Raw genomic sequence first — 22,856 nt, 5'->3', positions numbered from 1 at the left:
TTCCAAATACTGAACAGCAATGTCTTATTTTACAGCTGATAGCTGATCAATGTATCAAACCTGATCAGTCCTCAGTGACCTTGTGTGTAGGCAACACACAACACAGTGTTGTATAGAATACTCGCCAATTCTTAAAGAGTATTTCATTATGTATGTGGTTTCCAGTAATAGTAATACTAAACAATTTGTTGAGGTGATCCATATATTGTGCTATATCAAACAATAAAAAGCACAAAGTTATATTCTCAAGTAATCACATCCGTGTGGGTATTAAAAAATAAAATAAAAAATCAACAAGCAAAAAAAATAACTGACAACAGGATAAGAAACAGAACTCCATGGGTACTTTAGGTGCGCTTCCTATTGGTATTAACTTTACGCTCCGAGATTCCCTTCAATTATAGATGGCTCGTATTTACGTTTCTCATACAGTAAAATGTTAATTTAACTCATGGAATGTACATTTGAGTACATATTTGATTCTCCCTAAATTAGTATTTTACTGTGTAGTTATGAAACATTAAAGCTACTTCACAACATTCGTACTGTCCCAGAAACGTGTTCCAAGGATTATAACTTAAAGCACGGTGGCAGTTAAGGGTATCGTTCATAGTGGACCGTGTATATTAGGCATGCAATGATTTATTGTAAATCAATTAAAATCGATTCAAACTGGTGACACTTTAAATCGATTTCATAAAACATTTATCACGATGCAAAAAAGAAAAAAGGTGAAAAAAGTTGGTTATTTGTCTGGAAAATAATTGTGTTTTTGGTGTTAGCATTATGTTATGCTTTAGCTATTGAAAAATAGCAGATCTACAAGCTCATAGCGCGCCACCGAGTGGCGCGCTACGAGCTTGTAGGTCTGCTATTTTTGAAAAATCGAAGAACGAAACATAGCTTAGAATAGAAACATAGCTTTTTCAGAAAAATTTCAGGATTTAGAAGACATTTTTAGAATCTAATCTCAGGTCAAAATGGGTTAAAAAGAAAATCGTATCTTGACAAATCGTATTATGAACCTAGTATCGTGAGTTGAGTGAATCGTTACATGCCTAACTGTATATTCCCCAAATTCAACAGCCACTTTCATTATTTTAGTACAGGACAGAACCTCCAACTCCAAGTGATCATTACTTGCCAAAACTTACTTACTCCTACCCTGATCACCACACAATACAAATCTGACCAAAAATGGTCAGGCAAATATTTTCAATAAATATATTTAAATCATGCAAACAACTACGCTTTCTCTAGCAAACAGACCAAAACAGAAAAGGAATGCCCTTTGACTCCTGTGTCAATATATTAAGTAACTATTGGCTAATGCTTCAGTCAACTCATTAAGCCTCAATTATTCTTCATTGTGCGATGGCGTCGCTTGCTGAAAATAGCTAATTTAAAAAGAAATGTTTGGTGAGCAACACCATCATACGACAAAACATAAATTAAGCATTGGGTGCCCCCTTGTCTGCTTCTGTATATACACAACACAAAATACCAGGCAATTTGAACCAAACTGCTGTGTCTCTGGTGAATTAGATGAGCAGACAGTAGCGCCAAGAGCAAGAAAGAAAGTTGCAAAAAAAAAAAGCTCGTCCAGTCAGTCCCCTCATTTTACTGTCCATTCTGACCGTGTCCGTTTATAAGCTAATTGGTAAACGTGATTTAGATGCATTCCCTTTTTTTTTGCCTAGACATGTTTCTGTTTGTTGGAGTCTAATGTTGTTGGATTTTGGATTGCATTGTATTGTCTGGACATTTTTTATTGGATACTTAAAAAAAAAAGTTCTATACATTATTTTGGGTTGTTGGTTTTAATGTCTTAAACCTGGAGAACATTTTGGTAATAAACTTGATTGAGGATAAAAAAAAAAACCATCCCAGGGTGCATCCATGCGATGTTTTTTTAGTTATAGTTCTTCTATTTATAGTGACTCATAGGAATAGCTAATGTGACAACCAGGTATAGTCTGGTGACCACCGGAGAGACGGGTGACAGCCGGAATGTAGACGGCACCCGGGTGAGCAGTATGGGTTAGCGCCCCAGCCTGTGTCCTCCGTGAGGAGGAAGCCCAAAAAAACCTCTGTGAGGCCTTTATAATCCACCACTCCTGAATGAAGTGCCTGGTGCTGGGAGTCTGGTGCAACGCACAGGTCCTGGGCCTGGTGAGAGCAGGAGTGGACCTGGTGAGACGTAGGAGGGGCCCGGACAGGAGTCAACCCACAGTGCCTAGTTCTTCCACATGCCAGAATCTGGTTCTCCCAGTCCTGGCAGAGTAGTTCCGGAGCAACGGATTGTGTGGCCCTGGGATTTTCCCTAATGGGACTGATTGAGGGTAGCTACTGGGACGTAAATCGGGACTTGACCCCGGCTGGGTCACCTGAGTGAGGGATATGATGTTCGAGACCCGAAACTCCGATGACCTTGGGATACATCACTGAGGATATGTCCCAGATGCATCCATGCAATGTTTTTTAGTTATAGATTACTAACTCTTTAAAAAAAAAAGAAAGATGAGCGGACAGTTAGACAGGAGGCTACGTCTACAGACAACCATTCTTAATAACAAGCATGAGACTCCAATAACTGGACAGGGGTTGCTGTGCGAATGACCAATGCTCCTCTCTATTTACATTCACTGGTGTCTGACTATGTCTCTCTACACAGACAGTATATGACCTCTAAATTGTAGTGGTTAGTAATGTGTTCATTCACTAGTGAATATACCAGCAACAAGAACACGCACATAAAAAAATGCATATTCATTTAACTGTGAGAGTTTAAAAACAGACCCAGATCCATTTTCTACTCTGTCACAAAATATAACGCTCCAGATTTCACTGTGCATTATCCAAAGATGGACACAAACCTAGAAAACGACACGGCTGTCAACAAATAGTTTTTCAGTGCAAAATTTGATTTGAAGAAAAAAAAAAGAATATATATACATCTTCAGTAAAAAACAAACATAAAAATGCAACAACAAAAAGGGGAAAGGTTAAAATTATTGAATATAACTCACAAAGACTGACATATTATAAAGACTGACATATTTCTTGACCATGTCATTCTGAAATAAACCACATCTGAGCCAAGGTCAGATAATCTGGTGAGTGACTAGGTGAAAAGGTATTGGATGACGACAGCGTGTAGAGGTATATGCCCGGTACATAAATTGGGTCTCTACAGGATGGGTCCGAAGTCCCCGAACGAGAGTGGCTGAGACACACACTGCTACGCCACGTCTACGTCTTCTCTCAGCAGGCCATTCTCTAGTCCCACTTCTCTGCTCGGTGCGCCGTTGGCCGCCAGCAGAGGAGCGTGCACAGGCACAGCGCCAATTTTGAAGGGCATTGTATCTTTGGTCAACATCCTCCTGGTGGCGGAGACTAGTCGGTGGTAGTTGTCGGGGTTGTACTCCGATGCACTGGGCCGCAGAAGCGGCAGGTTGTCCCTATCGCCCTGGGACAGGAAGAGAGCCGGGCGGCGTTGCCTCTCGCCGTCCTTCATGGAGTCTGGGAGGGGCTTCCGTTTGCTCTCGGGGAGGAGCATGATGCAGAGCACGGAGAGAACGGCAAACGAGGCGAAGATGACGTGGTGGAGGAAGTAGCCGCCGTTGTTCTGGAGCTCCATCAGGGAGGAGGCGGCCATGCCCACGCAGCCTGCTGCCAGCACCAGGCCTAGACAGCCACCTCTGTGTGGAGAGGAAGCCAAGTGAACACGTGTAAAATACTTTCAAATTTTACCTCATGCGTGGACTAAAACGGCCTGTTTATACACGCAATATTTGACAACCTGTTAACTTCCTTGTCACCCCTCAAAAATGTCCACTCATGCCAAAAAAAAGAAAGGTTGATGCCAAATGCAGAGGTTTCAACAAAAGACCTCTGTGTCCACATGTTTGTACTAGTGGCAAGGTGTGGGATTGGCCATTTGCATTTTGTTATCTCTGCGGATCTTTGCCTTATAGTCTAAAGAATGATTCTCAAAGTGGGATCCAGGGACCCTCAGGTGTGTAACTCTGACATTGTATACATTTATACACTCAGAGTTATGGGGTCCTTGAAATTAAAACGTTTGAGAACCACTGTCTTAGTCCATCCTAAAGCTCTAACACAGGGTTCCCCAATAGGCGGCCCACGGGCCATTTGCGGCCCACGGAGCGCCCCCTTGTGGCCCCTGGAAGAATTAAAAAAGGGGGGGTCCCAGATATAGATGGCATTAAATGGGGGTCAGTAGCCTATGCATGTCAAACTGGGCATCCCTTTCAAATGGGGTCTTGCCCTGAAAATGAATTTTCAGGGCAAGACCTCAACCTTGTGCGTGCGGACTCGGCCCCCAGCCTGGTACCCTAGTCAAAATATGGCCCTTGAGGAAAATGAATTGGGGAACCCTGCTCTAACAGATGCACAGGTCAGGGATAGAGCTAACCAGAGGAGCACTTACCGAACCACGGTGGGCATGACCTCACTGGCAAAGAAAGCACTGAGCATCGCAAGGGCCTGCGAGGACAGCAGGCCAACAACAGACAGCACCAACACCAGGCCTCCATGTAGGTCTGAGAGAGAGACACACACACACACACACACACAGTTAGTTGCCACTCATACTGACACATGTAGCCAAATGTTCCACAAGCACTGCGTAAACACAGGAACTTTGAGAATATATGCTTAATTATGGTCACAACATGAGCATAAATCCGACAAGCGACGTCACACCATAGTACAACAAAGTATAAATAAGGCTTTAGGATGACAGGGAAGGGCATGGTAAGAGTAGGATACAGTAAGGACAAGGTAGAATAGAGTAGCAAGATGATGTAACCTACACTGAGTCAGGGCCAACAGTACCAGCGATGCGAGACCAGTGATGATGGCGGAGAGCAGCAGGATGCCACGACGGCCTAAACGGTTGACAGACAAGCAGAGGAGGATGCAGGCCAGCAATCCAGTCAGCACCCGGAGGAAGTACGTGAAGTAGAAGTTTCTGGAGTAGCTGTGTAGGTTTCTGGTGAAGCAGTACTGGATGCCTGTTCCAATGAACCTGGTATGGGTGGCAGACATGCAAGGTGTCAGTTAGCACAGTACTGGATGCCTGTTCCAATGAACCTGGGTGGCAGACATGCAAGGTGTCAGTTAGCACAGTACTGGATGCCTGTTCCAATGAACCTGGGTGGCAGACATGCAAGGTGTCAGTTAGCACAGTACTGGATGCCTGTTCCAATGAACCTGGGTGGCAGACATGCAAGGTGTCAGTTAGCACAGTACTGGATGCCTGTTCCAATGAACCTGGGTGGCAGACATGCAAGGTGTCAGTTAGCACAGTACTGGATGCCTGTTCCAATGAACCTGGGTGGCAGACATGCAAGGTGTCAGTTAGCACAGTACTGGATGCCCGTTCCAATGAACCTGGGTGGCAGACATGCAAGGTGTCAGTTAGCACAGTACTGGATGCCCGTTCCAATGAACCTGGGTGGCAGACATGCAAGGTGTCAGTTAGCACAGGGTGACAACCTTTCTTTTAACAAATAGATGTGGGAGGGAGTCAGTCTGCTGCTGTATGGATACATGGTCCGGTCAGTCATACCGTACTGTACCATACTGTAGTGTACCGTACCATATTGCACTGTACCATACTGTACTGTAACAAACTGTGCCATAATCTCCCATACTGTACTGTATCAAGGTCAGAGTTGACAGTATAGCAAAGACGAGGTTGCGTATTTAGGCTGCATTCTACAATAAACTGACAGGTGAAAAAATGGCATCAAAAGTGATCAAGAAAGTCAATCAAACAAGATGATTTTTGGCAGAATTTTCTCTTTTGCTGTCAAGCTTCACCAACGTATGAATGATACTAGGTGGCTAGGAGACGGATACAACCAAAAATGAACAGGAAGTGAAAACTCCATCCGCCTCAATGTTTTTGGTCAAAACAAGCTACATTCAAGGGTACATAACTAAACACCTGATGATCGCATTTACAAAATGTATTTTCCGGGTGAAAGACCCGTGCGTGGACAAAATATGGTAAAAATACTGAAGAACACTGGTGGTGGCAGAAGAATTAATTAATGAATACATGGCAATCAATGTGTGTTGCTCAGGGCCAACACATTGCCGGGGCTGGGAATCTAACCTGCAACCTTTTGCTTCCCAGGCGGGCTCTCTACCGTCCATTCAACTATAGGCGCCTAGCCTACCTGTCTATAAATACAGTGTATAGAGAGGTTTCCTCGGCCACAACCCCCGTTTCTGCTATCGGACAGCCTTAGGAACCTGTTTCCTGTTTACGTGCGTTACCATGTCACTGGTATTTCAACATGGTTACTACTACTTTAAACTACTGCTTTAAACTAGATATATAATGCAAGTATAGGGCTAATCAATTAACCAAAAATATACTAAAAATCACACCCATCATGTGAAGTGAGGGGCGCTCTTATCATCGTACATCATCATACATCATCTCATTCCGGCCAATCAGAATTTGGTTCCTCACCTTCGTCTTTAATGTTTAAAGACTCAAAATTGTCCATTCATCGTCAATGGCCTTTAATGTTTGTGTAGGGCAAAGTTTGTGTTTGCACATACACTAAAAGCTGGACATAGGAGGGGCTAGCACCCCTCAAAAATAAATAAACTAAGAATTCGATCCAATAACCAACTTAATCGAGCTCATGTACGTTAATCGAAAAAGAAGAAGATTTTTGAGTGACGCTATCCCCTCCTATGTACAGCTTTATTCATGAGCACAGAATGTGTTTGTAGCAAGGAATGCGATGATATGTGATGTAAGAGCGCCACTCACTTCACACAAGTGTGATTTATTTTACATACGGTATACAGCTTTTGTCCACACTCACGTCTCAATATTTGCCATTGACAATGAAAGGAGAAATTAGGTCAAATGTCTGCCAAATATGACGTAAATTTGTGGCAACACAAACATTAAATGCCGTTGACAATGAAGGGAAAATTTACGTCATATGTAGACGAGCAAATCGGCTAACCAACACATAAGTTCAGTTGTTCATGAGATGATGTATGATGATGTATAATGATAAGAGCACCCCTCACTTCACACGGGTGTGATTTTTGAGAGGTGCTAGCCCCTCCTATATACAGCTTTTGACCCCACACGTCTCAATATTTGCCATTGACAAATAAAAGGAGAAATTAGGTCAAATGTCCGTCAAATCTTGTCCCCACACGTGTCAATATTTGCCATTTACAATGAAAGGAGAAATTAGGTCAAATGTCTGCCAAATATATATATATAGTATATGTGTGGCAACAGGCATTCTGATTGGCCAGTATGAGATGATGATTGATGATGTACGATGATAAGAGCGCCCCTCACTTCACACGGGTGTGATTTATATATATATATATATATATATATATATATATATTAACCAATCAACACAAAACTATCTAATAGTTTAGTCGATTATTATCTAATTAATTCACAATTTAGGCATGTTAGCAGGCGTGCTTAATCCAGAGCGATTTACAGTAAGCAAGGTTAATATGAATCTAATGCATAGAAATAGTAATCTAGGGTCATAGGTAAACCAAGAAATCAGTCAAAACAGTATATCAAAAATAAACTTTAACAAATTAAGCGGGCATCTGTCTTTAGTGTTTAGAATCTAGATTATCTAGTTTAGAATCTAACACTCTTTGTTGCACAAAGATTGTGCAAATAGCGATGTGACGCGTTGTGAGCTTGTAGATTGGCTATTTCCACCATTAAAATAAAAACGTAATTAATTTTAATCGAGGCAAAAGTTTGAAATTATTTGATTCATTTAGCCGAGCCCTAAATGCAAGTCAGCTGGGAACATTGAGTGCAAAAACAAACTGTCTATAGAGCAACTCACATTGTGAAGCTGAGGATGAGGCAGTTCTTCCAGATGACACGTGTCTGACGCAGTTCCAGGACCGAGTGGTAATGTGGCTGGCAGTCTTCTCCATATGCCACGTCCATCTCTGTAGGAGCAAACAGGTCCACAGACGGCTTTAATGATGACAACACAACATGTTCACACTAATATACACCCATCCGAATCAGGTTGATCTAGCTAGCATGTCGCAAAACCCATTCTTCCACATTATGACATTGTTAGCATCATTCTTAACCAGTATTTTGCTATTAAACCCAACAGAGACAACGGATTACCACTAATAGGCTATCATTTGTGTGTAATTCTGCTACATTAAGGGAAGACTTATTAGGGAAGGCTGATTACTGGGGTCAAAGAAAAACCTCAAATCACATTCTTAAGACACCAGTGTTATATAACTGTTGCTGCTAGTAAATCATGATGTGTCATTATATAAGTTTATAATTGATGCAGCAATCAAGCTATAATACATGACAGTGGACACTATACCATGTGATATTGGCAGTAGTGTGCCGCAGTCTTATTTCTATACATCAGTGGCATAGCACCACATTGAGTGTATCATGTCCCAGATGACATTAAGCCCCAACTCTGGCCATTGATTTTACCCTGTCTACTTTACCCAGTAATGGCGCGAGGGCGAGGTTGTGTGTGTGTGTGTGTGTGTGTGTGCGCGCGCATATATAAATGCGTACCTGAGAGCAGAGTTTCACCAGGGCAGATCTCAGATTCCAGACATACTCCATTCCTGGTTGAGAAATCCTGAAGGCTCTTCTTAGCTTCCTGGATCTGGGATGTTGCCATCAGCCAGCGAGGGGACTCTGGGTACACTGATGCACACCTGAGGAGCACATCATAATGTCAGCATGTAGTAAAGCCTACAGTACATCGTATAAACATCACAATAACTCAGGAAGAGATTAACAGAACATTGCAACACAATTTGGTGTAGGATTTACCCTGTTGCAGTCTATTTTGTAGAAGCCCTATGTAATTAGATCCTGGGGCTTCAGGATATAACAGAATATTTAAGGGACCAAGTACGTCCCTGCATAACCCTGCCCCTATCCCACACTAATTAAAACCTAACTTGTCACAATTACATGGTCTTCCTTCTTTCAGTCTTCCATGTTTCTATGGCTTATTCGTGCATATTGTTCTCATTGCATATTGGCTTCCGGCTTGGTCCCGCCTTATCGCTGCTTAACTCTCCTCCTCCTCCTCCTCTCCTCCCCCCCCCCCCCCAGGTCCGTATATATTATAATTAATATATATATATATATATATATATATATATATATATATATATATATATATATATATATATATATGGACCCCAGCGTATACTCCGCCTATATAATGGTTGAGGCCTACAGAAGCTTTTAACATTGGTCCGGTTCCTATAGCAACGCCCCACCGTTCCAACTATGGGATTACAAATATAATCAGTGCTTCTGACGAAAGGTAAACATATTTCCCCCCCCTCTATTCTGTGACATCCGTGCGCTTCATTTGAGAGCACTCGTGCACGTAATTGAGTGACGGAAAATATACTGTGATTTTTCAAAGGTAGGTGAAAAATCACTATAAACCCAGGCACGTAATGAGTTAAGCAGCCCTCTTGCGATATGAATACAGTATTAGTGTGATATATGTGAAGCCCTACCCTGCACATTCCAAACATGGCACCGCGATGGACTCACCACCAATAGGGAAGCAGGAAGAGCAGAGGCAGCGTAGCCACAGCCTGGAGAATGGGCCAATCACGACACATCACGGCAAAGCCCGGCAACAGCAGCTCTGCACTCACAGCAAAGAAGCCACTGATCATGGCAACCATTAGACGATGAGGAGGGTCACAAAGCTCCAACCCTGACAGCAGGAGAAGGACGTGAGAGAATGAATGCGAGGGACAGGTGGATAGAGACAGCCTTTTAAAAATCAACCCAAAACCAATCAGACAATTGTAAAATCAGCATATGCCTTATTAGTTGAGAAACACATCAATGCAAAACTACTGTAATGAGGCTGTATGCATTTTGTGTGCCGTCTGTAAATAAGACCACCAGAGGGGGATGAAAATGCCAAAACAAACTTTCCAGATGCCCCCAAATTAAATATTAAGATCTTGGTATTTCAGAGTATTTCAGGGCAGATTCACACTTGTCCCGGGTGCGCACTCAGGGACCACTTTGCAGATGTTGTGGTAGTGTGACTGTGAATGATGCGTACCGTTCCCGGGATCGGATTGCCCAACCGTACCCGGGATCGCAATCAATCAAGTCTCGGATACGGATCGCTGCAATGTGAAGGCCATCCGTACTAAAAGGAGGAAGTGGACTATAATCATAATTTATATTTTTTTATAATGACACATTATTTTACCTGGGTTGTACTTCCGGGGCCTGTTTCAGGAAACTTGGATTAGAGGTTAAACCGGGATTTAACAATATATCCTGGATCAGCGATTAACCCGGTTTCATGAAAGATGGTTAATCTTGCCAGATTAATTTAGCCAGTTAACCTGAATATGTTGATGCTTGATTCGGTTTCATGAAAGCAATGCCACACTAGTTACCATGGAAACTAATGCTGTGGATTTAGCCTGCTCCGGACCAGGCTAACAGCCAGGTTTAACCTAATCCTGATGTCTTTACCGTTCATTAAGCAGTCAATCTGATCACAAATCAATGATTCTTTCCACACTTATTATCATGGGTTTATGTTGCCTTATTTTTATCGGTCTGCATTAAAACATCATATTGGTGCACATTGCCATTAAAGGACTAATTTAAGCCCTATACAAAATCAAAGAACCAAAATATATAGGCTGCACAACCTCATCATGACAGTTTGTGAGTTTGTAGATCAGCTACTTTTGGTGAATGTTCCCCCAGAATATATATATAAATTTGAGCCATTATTATTATTAGAATAGGTTTGCTGTGGTGCAAGTGGTTAAGAAGAATTTATTTATTTTGTAAAAGTGAAAATGTACAATTACTCACTGTATTTTCTTTTCACACACACTATCGGCCACTAGTGCATCACCCCAAGCCAGGATTTAACCAGTTCACCAGTCTGGGCAACAACCCCCTTCACCAAAGGTAGCTCCCTCAGAAGGGGGAGTTATGGCCAAATATCACAATGGTAAATGTAGACTATATTTTTTGGGTAGTTAAGTCTATCCACTATTGTATTTTATCTCTTTTATTACAGCAGCAGTATTGCTTTTAGAGTCCTTGTATCAGTCTGTGGAATAGATTAGTAAAGATACTGTACTGAGATATACAGAAGGGGGCAGTAATGCGACTATTAAGGATGCAAACTGCCATAATACCCCACGAAGAAGAAGGATCAGTAAATCTGTGTTCCACCGAATGGGTCTAGTGAGAGAAAGCCAGGCTCTGCATTCAGCCAGGCTTTATGATCCTGGCTCGCTAAATCCGTCCATTCTAAGCCTCGCTTGGCTTTAGTGGAACGGAATAAACCAGGCTGTACAGACCAGGATTTAACAAGCCTGGTTTTGACTTAAATCCTGGATTAGTTCATCCAAGTTTCATGAAATAGGCCCCTAGTAGTTCTACTTGAATGTTGACAAAGAATGATTGATAATCCGCTAGTGTTTGAGTAGCACAGCACAAGCTGTGGTAAAAAAAGAAAAAAACCACATGCCATGCACTGCAGCTAGGACAAACATACCAAGGTTTAGTCAGTGACGTCACTGTTAACATACCAAGGATATGTAAGTGATGTCACCGTGATACAGACGAGAGACGTTACATTGCGCTGTTTAAGACCATCAGCGCACACTGCTTTAGTTGTGTATTGTTGTTATGATATTATTGTAACTCAAGACAACGTCAGGAACACAGCCAAACTTTATTATTTGCTCGAAACTCTGAAAGTGACTCCGCTTCTGTGACATGACATTTTCTGTCTCCCAAAGCCCCATAGTCCACAGCACCCCTCTGAGGCACATACATTGAATGAAGTGTACCTGTGTGCGCTGTTGAATCTCGGCCAATGTGAATCATGGCCAGCGGGGACCAGGCAACCGTATTCTGGAACGGTTCGAATCAAACGGACTCAGTCCTTCTCAGTGTGAAATCTGTGAATCCCCTGTGAAAAACCACTATGATGGTCTGGCTAGGCTACACGATACTAAGTTAGGCTAGGCTGCACGAGACTACGTTAGTTAACTGTAACCCTTGCTCAATGTGGTCAAGTAGGTGATTGTGTTTGACAGTTAGGCTAAGTATGGATTGCATTTTTATAGCACTTTTCTAAGCATTCAAGGTGCTTTACATTGGTCCATTCTTTCATAAATTGGGAGGTGAGGCAGTACACACCAATGGTGGCAAGCTAGCACCGACCGAGTCATTGGAGGCAATGTGGTGTTCAGTGTCTTGCAAAAGGTGACTTCGACATGTGGACAAGAGAAGCCGGGATTCGAACCGCCGACCCACGGATCATTGGACGACCTACTCTACCTCCTGAGACATGCTGCATGTTTGAGACAGTGTGAAATGCCTAGGAACTTCCACCTAATGTCCCCCAAGTGTTAGCCCTTTTTTGTTTGCCCTTGATGTGGTTATATATATTAAATATTATTGTCATCACTGCTGCGAGGACATCAGAACAAAAGAACTTTACTCTTCTGTACTCGTACACCAGATATAGCACATAAAGAAACCTTCTGTACTCGTACACCAGATATAGCACATAAAGAAACCTTGAACCTTGAAAAGAGGTACGAAGGAAAGCAGATAGGTCACTTCCTGCTAACTTCCCTGCCCTCTGTCCTGCTATTGTTTCTGTCCCCCTACGGAGAGGCTGTGGGGAATTGAGAATTGTTCCTCCCAGACCCAAGTGCTTACACCCAGGGTCCCAGGCAGCACCGCATCTTTCTCTTACCCCACAGAACAAAATCTGGTCTCAATAATTCATGACCTCACAGGAATGTGGAGAATGTCATGCATATTAGAAACAGATAGGGAACTCCCTAACAGCACAGTACCTAGTACTAGCTTGTTCCACACATGTACAATTTCAGAAGATTCCATTTAATCTACAAGTACTGAATGGATTGTTCCTAATTCTTCCGCTTCACACCGATCAGCAGTGAAGATGCATGCCATTCCCCTAACCCTGGCCTTCACCACAATCACTCCTTCACAGTAAAATCCAGTGTTAAAGTTTATTATTATATAAAATTGAATTAGTTATTTTTCTCTATCAGAAAGTTGTGTTTTTTTTGTTTTTTGTTTGCATGCAACTACATATTCTCAAATAGAAACTGTAATACAAATCTACGTTTACGTCTACGTCAAAACATCTGTAGTGGTCTGGACAAAATCAGGATCAGACCCATTTATCTGGCTGATTCTATCATATCAGTCTTATCTCGAGTCGGGGATGTGATGTAGAACAAGAGCTGTCGGTGTGATGTAGCTGTTTTATGTCTGTTTTGGATATTACAGTACAGTATGTTCACTGTTGTGTTAACATACGAGAAGAAAGCACACCTCATCATGAAGATAACCCCAGAGAGCAGAGACTGCTATCAACATGAGCTGAAATACATTAGCTGTGGCTTGAAGTATTGTGCATTTTATGCAAGTTTCTGCCCTCTTTAATTATGTTTTTATCTCAAAGCAGTGAGCTTCCACAAACACCTCTCAGTGATTATTGGTGACCTTCTGTACTGAATGACACTTTAAGCATGCCTCATCATGACTTATTAAAGACATTACTGGTAGATGAATGGTTCAAGTTACAACTGTTATGATGTCCTTAAATAAACACAAGATAGGACAGGGCGGATTTGTTTTTCTTAGGGCAAAATGGGCCATTTCCTAAGACGGATAGGATGGCGAGGTAGAATGAGATGTGACAAAGGGGGGACTTCATATGACCCTAGATTTGTCCTTTTTCATCAAAAGGCACCACAAATTTGTATTATCTCATTGCCAGAGTTTTTCTTTGTTAGCGAGAGCAAATACACCTTGTTTCATCCAAAACAAAAATCCTGTTAACAATGTTAAGTTAACAATTTCACTCTCTCTTTCTCTCTTCTGTGACAGACATGAGCCTCTGAAAGTGTGCCAAAGGCTCAGTAGAAAAAATATGCACAACCCAAACCTCAATTGATTGACAGAACATGTTGCATATAAAACAATGTCATTCTATCAATCAAAACACAAGGGAGCCGTGTCTTTTATCCCCACAGAGGTGAACACAAAGCGCCATCAGTTTGAATATAGAATAGCTTGGGAGCACTCTCTGAGGTGTAAGCCCCCGTGATCAAACAGGATTTTTCTCCATATCTCATAAGACACAAGAGGCTTTGTTGCTTCTTGTTCCCATTCACTGCAATTCACCATAAGAGTTACACTCGTCGCTCGCTATTCCCACCCAGCTGCTCCGAAGCCTCCGATTGAACAGGACACTTCCTGATTTACACTTGGTTGTCCATCATGTCACACACTGGAAATAGCCTAGCTAGTAGCTACAAGCTCTGCTATTTCCGATTCTAAACTAAATGTAACATTAGGGTTAAAGTACCCGGTGCACCACCGCAGAGTCCAGGGGTAAGGGGTTCAAATCCACCACGGTGCATGCAACACAATTGGCCCGTGTTTGGGAAGAGAAGCCAGGTGAGAAGGTGATATTTCTCACTGAATGTACTTTTACGGGTTGGGGCGGCACCTTTCAGCAGGGGGTGTTGAATAAGAGAAGCAAGATGGAGGAGTTACATTCTCCCGGTGGGGGCTCATCACTGACCAGCTCATCACTGACCAGCTCATCACTGACCAGCTCTTCACTGGCTATTTCACCAGTAGCAATACAGAAATGTGTGGAGAGGGTTCATTGGCATAACAACTACATTAAAAATAATAATAATTGGCTACTAAAACAATTCTTACTGGAAATGTATGACGAGATGAAGATCCCGGCCAACATGGCACCCTGAGCAAGACGCAGCAGGAGGAACACCACAGCACTGTTGGACAGGCACACCGCCACTCCTAGCAGACTGGACAGACTGACAGACAGGAGGAAACCTCGGCGACGACCCAACCTTAAGACACAAGTACAAGTTAGGGACGATTCGTAAGTCACATAATGTGTGCAACAACTGGTCATCTAGATCTACAAGCTCACAACACGGCGCAAAGCAACACATTGTGAGCTTGTAGATCTAGATGACCAGTTTTTTACTTAATGAAATACTTACAAGAATGGTTTTTAATTGATGAAAAGTTGTGGGTTTTTTGTTGATTTTTAAATCATTTTAAATACTACATATTTTTTTTAATTTTATGAAATGAAAAACAAAGGTGGATATTTACCTACATTTACATATCATCATCTCTATCCCATATAGAGACAGACGTAACTCATACACAGTCATTATTTACCAGTCACACAGTGTGCCTAGGAGGATGTATCCCAGAACACAGTCATTATTTACCAGTCACACAGTGTGCCTAGGAGGATGTATCCCAGAACACAGTCATTATTTACCAGTCACACAGTGTGCCTAGGAGGATGTATCCCAGAACACAGTCATTATTTACCAGTCACACAGTGTGCCTAGGAAGATGTATCCCAGAATCAGGATGTATCCCATTTACTATTTATTAGAATCAGGATGTATCCCATTTACATATCATCATGTCTATCCCATATAGAGACAGACCTAACTCATACACAGTCATTATTTACCAGTCACACAGTGTGCCTAGGAGGATGTATCCCAGAATCCACCCGCTCATGAAGCAGATATGCTGCAACGGGATCTTCCAGTAGTCTGTGCAAACTAGGTTCCACTGAAAGAAAGAGACAGAGAGGCAGTCCAATGAATTTCATAGCTTATGTAAAACTGTGATCATGGCAACGCTGAGGAACTTCAGGTTGAAACACTGCGTCTGTGTAATTTTAGACTTTACAACGTTAAAAGAAATGAATTCAATTAATCTTAAACTGCACTGTGTTGCATAAGCATTCATCATAATCAGACTAGATAACTTTCCGAGAATTGCACGCGCACACACACACACACACACACACACACACACACACACACACACACACACACACACACACACACACACACACACACACACACACACACACACACACACACACACACACACACACACACACACACACACACACACACACACACACACACACACACTTTTGTGACTCAAGGAGGAATGTAGATCATGTTCCCCCTGATTGAATTACAGTGTCTGCTGACAGTATTATTACATTAGAACAAACCGACACAAACGGCAGCACTATGACATGCTTCATACCAAAACCTGTTCCACTTCTTCTCTTGTCTTCTAGGTTTTTTCTTGTCCACCATATCCTCATACCATGTTCAAAGAGCTATGACGTCATCATCTTGTGTGAACTCATGAAAATATACCATCTATTAGCTTGCTTGCCTTGCCTTGCCTGGTTCTTGCTTTGAGCATCAAAATTAGGGCCTGATATATAGGCATCATTATTATACTTTTTTTTTAGCCTAGCATCGTTATTATGCATCTGATGTGTTCCAATTAGCCTGGCATCCCTAATCTGGACATATCATTATACGTAGGTGAAAAATGTTTTCAAACATTTTGTAAATATTGCCCATCTACAAGCTCACAAAACATTTACGTTTTTATTTTGTATCTATCAAAAAGTTGTGTTCATTTGTATTCCTTTTTGCTTATAGGTTAAATGTTAAAATAGACTGTGTTTTTCAGATTGGTTAGAAAATGTTACACTTTGACAACATATCGGTCAAAACACCGGTAATCTGTGGTCTAGCCGGTCCCTAGACCCAAAAGGCTAGCATCAGTTGTGCTCTAAAATGGCAAGAGTCTGTCCTTTTTTCCTTGTACAGTACTGTGTACAGTACATGCACACATACGTCATGGAGAAGGGTGGAAGGACATGATCAGGTTCACAGGAAGGGGGTGGGCATGGGACTTCCTAGCATCACAACACATGGGCACAAACACTCCTCAATCCAGGCCCTAACAACCAAGTTGAGGCATGGGCCCTTTCACCAAGACATGACATATTGCTATCTTATCAGTATTGAGATAATAATTATTGAATTACATCCACACTTCTGCTATCCATGGCAATTGTGTCAAAGTCATGAAACATGCTGAAGTGCAATAACAATTTATCTAGAGTTATACAATCTCCCTCTGTATTATATCTCAAGCATGCCCAATGTGATGCAGATGCCGGTGTAAGACTTCAAAATACAAGAAAATAAAGATTTAAAGTTTTAACAGCTGTAAAGTTAACCCCCATAAATTACATGAGAATATTTAGTAGTAGTTGTTTGCACTGAGATGTGTTTTTTTGGCTACCAAAATCCTGTGTCAGTGTTTGCAGAGTGGGATGGATCCTGACTGACATAAGGCTGTTGAAACATACAGCAAGTCAAATAAACAAGATTAGCTTTACATAGGCTATGCAATATGGAGTGGCACCCTTAGAGTATATATATTAATAATAATTAATAAGGTGGCACCAGACTAAACACATCTTCTGGGCCTTGTTTGGTCAAGGTATCCTATTATTTAGCCCTGAAACATGACTGTCATGATGATGTGAACCATGGCTACCTATTTATGCCTATGATAGTCAATCAATCCAATGTTTATCAATGTAGCCTACAATCAATTATTATTATTATTATCAATTACAATTTATTGGACTCAGTCTCAAGACTGAAATGAGATCACAAAGATCTCAGATCCAGAAAAGTAGCCAACAAAACAAAAGCTTTACAAAACGTCATGGCAAGTATTCATTAAAGCTTTCCTGTCTACTTGTTGGGAAATGGAGCTGCAGATCAGAGTGTGGGGGAAAAGCATCAACAAGGCTGGGAAGTTTTGGCTGTTTAACCTGAGCAAATATTGGATGAACGTTACAGACTGCCAATTTCATTATCACGTAGGCTCCAACGGTTTACAATTTAGGCATTTAGCAGACGCTCTTAATCAGAGTGCGAGATCAGAACAACAACAGCGGGTGAACTAATTCAATGATACAGAACCAGAACTGAACTGGTATGACTTTTTGGCAGACCAGTAAACCCGTTTTACATAATAATGTGTTGACAAGACCCGACTAGAGAAAGGGTTAACATGTAGGTGGTTTTGTTTTGTTGAGCACAGCCAATGTGTTTGCTATCATAAGCGTGTGACTGATGACAATGCGTTAACCCTTTGTGTATTGAAACTTCAGCCACGTCCAAACAACAATCAATTCCATTTCCAGACATTTTGTTACCTCTGTCACATAGTTGCTTTGAAGTCCAGCCGCGTGGGAGTACTCCCATCCCTTTGTGCAGGACACCCTCTCTTTAGGGACGTTTTCCGAAAAAATGGACGCATTTGTTGAGTACTTGAAAAGTTCACAGTGGCTTAAACCAGTACCGTTTACCCACGGTATAGTAAAATTAAGATATCCCTGTCTGGTTAGGTTGCTGAGGAGGAAAGTAGACGGGAGAAGCTGCGGGTCGGGTTTGCAGTGGTAAGAGTCTGGCATCAAAGTGTAAAATACATCGCAGAAAAGATTCAGCATTACCGCAAAGTTCGGAAACCAGCTGAATATTACTACGATTCTGTTATATCGTCCATATCCACCCACGTGAGGGTAAATCTTCGTCTCATAGTCCATTGTATTAAAGTGAGTTGCGTCGTGCAACTGCAACAGCTGGTTCGTGTCTCTCTCTCTGGACTCGAGTCTAAGCGCAGCAGGTAAAGCAAAAGTGGGTGGAGACACATTGAATACATGATCTGGGTTCGACCCTTTCATCCTCCCAGTCAGACTCTGGGGTCCCAACTTCCCACTGTCATCTGTTGCTTACTAACACACTTACTTGGACTTGGACTTCAGTGAGGGGTGAGAGTATGGGGTCATATTCATGCCAGTGGGAGACCCCGCTGTGCGTCATGGTACTATTTTTAATGTGCGTCATTCCATCATCCAACAAATTGGGCCATAGCCAATAGATATCATTACCCCAAGGTTTCAAGGAATGAGGAGCCAAGCAAGAATAGCTGAATCACACTCACACACACACACACACACACACACACACACACACACACACACACACACACACACACACACACACACACACACACACACACACACACACACACACACACACACACACACACACACACACACACACACACACACACAACCTGAAATTGCAGAGGGAGACCTTGAGAGATGTGTGGTGGTGGACCTACTGCACAACTATTTAGTGCTGTCCAACGATTAAATATTTTAATTGTGATTAATTGCATTATTTAATTATTTAGTTAATCGCAAAAAAGTCATCCAAGGTTCAAGGTTGTCTTTATTTGTCTTCCTTAGGAGAAATGTGTCTTGGAGACACAGAGGATACAAATAACAGAAGAGAAAAAGGAAAACACCATGATGAAACACACCAACATAACAAACAGAGATATTGCACACATTCCCTTCCTTGATAAAGTGCAACTAGTCAATAAAGTGCATCTAGTCAGTTGGGGTCATGCTGCCATTTAGCAAACTCTGATTAAGCATGTGACTGTGGAGTCCTATATCTCCTGCCAGATATACTCACGGTTCAATACATGCAAAGGGTCAAATGTCAGATACAATATTCCTAGCTTGTTTCAAACATGGCCTGGGGAGTGGGGGGGGGGGGGGGGGGGGGCTAGTAATTTGAGATTTGTTTTTAACAGTTAGGTTGCCAAACCAGCTGGACATACCATATCTCAAGATAGATTCAATACTAGCCCTGTAAAACGTCAACATAATATTTACACTGACTCCGAAAAGACTAAGGGCTATATCTTGCGCCACCCCTTTAACCCTTATCCCTAAACTAATTTTTTACTATTTTAAAATACCTTTTAAAATAGTTTAAATAGCCGATCTATACAAGCTCACAATGTCTCGATGTAGATCGGCTAGTTGAACTATTTTAGAATGTTTTTCAAAATAATTAAATGGCAAATAGGCCTACAGTACGTTTAGGGATAAGGGACAAGGGTGGCACAAGATGGAGCCCTAAGTCTTCGAAGAAAGTGTAGACGCTGGTGTATCTTTGAACATAGGGTTGTAACATGCGTCTGCCAGCTCAGGTCCTGATCGATCTGCACTCCCAGGTATTTATAGGAGGAGACCTGTTTGATGTTATGGTCGTGAACAGTTCACACACACACACACACACACACACACACACACACACACACACACACACACACACACACACACACACACACACACACACACACACACACACACACACACACACACACACACAACACACAACACACAACACACAACACACACACACGGGAGGATAGCTTGTACAGTACAGTATACAGTACGTACAGCACACGGTACATTACAGCACCACTCACTTCAGACGGTTCTGATTTTTAGCTTGAATATTGGCTTTGTTCATATTCTTTTCGGGGTTGTATGAATTTCGAAATTAAACTAATGGAAGGAATTAACAACCCCTCTACCTGCTCTCTGTAAGAGGTGTTGTGTAGTAAATGGTGCATTTATATAGCTCTTTTATCCAAGACGTTTTACATAGATGTGCATTACAGTCACCCATTCACACACAGTTGGCAGTGGAAACTATTCAAGGCACCAGCCTGCACAGGCACCAACTAGGTAGCGTCTTGCTCAAGGACACTTCGACACTAACTCCGGTGGAACCCGGGATCGAACTGCCATCCAGTCGTTCTACCGGCCACTCTACCCCTGAACCACTGTCTATGTAAGCTATTGTGTATTTGTTTGTGAATTTTATGTCCTGATGGCTACTTGGTGCAAAAAGTATTTCCTGCTTTAATCAATCAATCAATCAATCTGCACAAGGTGCAGCCTAGCCCTGCTACACTCCTCCACTCCCCCCAAGTGAACCCTCTGGAGGTACCAGGCCCTCCAGGTGACCTTGACTACAGTGGCATTTGACATTGTGGAGCAGTATAATATTAATATTTCAGAAATTAATTATGAAACCCCCCTAGTTTGACCCCTCACATGCTACTTAATGCAGAATTAAACATTTTTTACCCAAACTTTCAGCAGCTGTCACAGCTCCTCCCTTGAGTTTCAACCTTTTTTACCTGTAAATGTGTAACTTTACAAGTTAAGACATTTCTTGGTATGGAATTTATTCCAAGATTGGCAATTATTTTCTGATAATAATCGCTGCCTGACTTGATGTGATGGGGAACCTTTGGAAAACTGAATTTAAGTGATTGGTTAGCCGATTTGCTCTTCTACATATGACGTACACTTTCCCTTCATTGTCAATGGCATTTAATGTTTGTGTTGCCACACATTTACGTCATATTTGAGGGACATATGACCTAATTACTCCTTTCATTGTCAATGGCAAATATGAGACGTGTGGGGACAAAAGCTGTATATAGGGCCCAGAAATAAATTAGCGCCCCTCAAAAAGAAAAGGTTCATGATCGATGCTATCGTCATCCAAGGTATACAGCCTGCTCCTCCTGTCTGTAGACAGTGTAGAGGACCTTAGACCTCTTCCCTATATAACTCTTTTGACCTCCACGACCGGTTCCCAAACCTGATACCTCTTGACCTGATCTCTCTGTGCTGTCAGCTGTCATGCCCCCATGTAGGTTGATGAGGTCAGCTTTTGAGCAGTTTAAAAAATAACCTTTGGCACAATTTCTGTGAGTCATGCTTTTTTCACGCTCTTCCGTTCCGCGGTGCACATCTCCAGTCTGACATTCCTGTCACGGAAATGCTGGAGTCAGTTGCCTTGCTGAAGGCCAAGCATAAAAAAACTAAAACTAAAATAGCATGATGTTCATTACAATATGTCAGCCACTTCCTGCTTGTGCCATCTCTACGGTGAACACCTTCACCACAGGGTTTTCAGCATCCTGTTGGGGGTGTGGAGTCTGTGGACACAGGTCTGCATCATAGGAGGCTCAGGATAGAGAGAGGGCGAGCTCCAAAAGTGGCATTTGGCACAAAATGGAAAAGGGCAAAGTAATCTAAAACAACCTCCATGACTAGATTAGACATAAGGAATGAGATGATTATTATTAATCGGTTGAAGTATTAAAAGTGCACATGACTGATTTTGGTTATATACTGTACATACTTTCATGCGGATATACGATCTACACACGTTTCCCACCAGGAAGTGCCATAAGAAGACATTATTTTGTTGCACAATAATGTAGGAGATAAGAATTCAGGATGGCACAAATTGTCTAAGTTTTGATGTAATCACAATTCAGCCGATCGATAAGAGACAACTGACGTGAGGTTAAGAGACAACAGGAGTTAACAGCTTTGTAAAAACTGAGAATGTGCTGGTATTATTAGCACATTTTCTGTCTGGTACAGTGGAAATTGGTCAATAGAAGTTTCTTTGGTTGTGATAATTATTTTATGTATGCCCTCTTCTTCTCCAAGACTTCCTCGTGTAGCTATTAGTAACAGCCATGTAGGTACTGAATAAGAGAAGCTATATGGCAGATAGCTAATCAACCACTTCATCTTTCTTGCAATTTTCAAACCATAAAGCATGAACGAGTCAGCTGGCTCACTAAGTACTTATGTCCCATGATCACTTGAAAGAAGCAAATAGTCCTATATTCTTGGAGAATGACATCTAAATGAAGTATAGCCTACATTATGTTTTTTGTTTATAAGATACCATAACATGTAAAAAAAAAAAAAAAAAAAAAAAAAAAGGCTGTACAATTTAAATAATATCATACTTTTAATGAGCACAATAGTTTTTTTTATTAAATGAATGCATGGAGCTGTTCCATCTTTATTAAGGTATCCGTAGCCTCACTTTAGTGAGTGCAAGAGAGGGGACCTGTGTATAAGTCACCATTT

General features: G+C 41.8%; 1 protein-coding gene across 1 annotated transcript; it reads right to left on the bottom strand.

The window, feature by feature from the left end:
* Window positions 1-882: 882 nt before the first annotated feature.
* On the bottom strand, window positions 883-18,806 carry slc22a31 (solute carrier family 22 member 31). Its single transcript, XM_079497841.1, has 9 exons — window positions 18,237-18,806; window positions 15,651-15,754; window positions 14,849-15,003; window positions 9,623-9,791; window positions 8,615-8,760; window positions 7,896-8,004; window positions 4,839-5,053; window positions 4,454-4,565; window positions 883-3,701 (listed from the first exon to the last, which is right to left on the bottom strand). Exons 1-9 carry the CDS (start codon window positions 18,762-18,764, stop codon window positions 3,242-3,244), a joined length of 1,998 nt encoding a protein of 665 aa, XP_079353967.1. The 5' UTR covers window positions 18,765-18,806; the 3' UTR covers window positions 883-3,241.
* Between the last annotated feature and the right edge of the window lie 4,050 nt (window positions 18,807-22,856).

Source organism: Electrona antarctica, assembly GCF_951216825.1.
Source record: "Electrona antarctica genome assembly, chromosome: 3".
NCBI lineage: Eukaryota > Metazoa > Chordata > Actinopteri > Myctophiformes > Myctophidae > Electrona > Electrona antarctica.
Note: the sequence above shows the minus strand (reverse complement) of the source record. Positions and strands in the feature narration are given on the sequence as shown.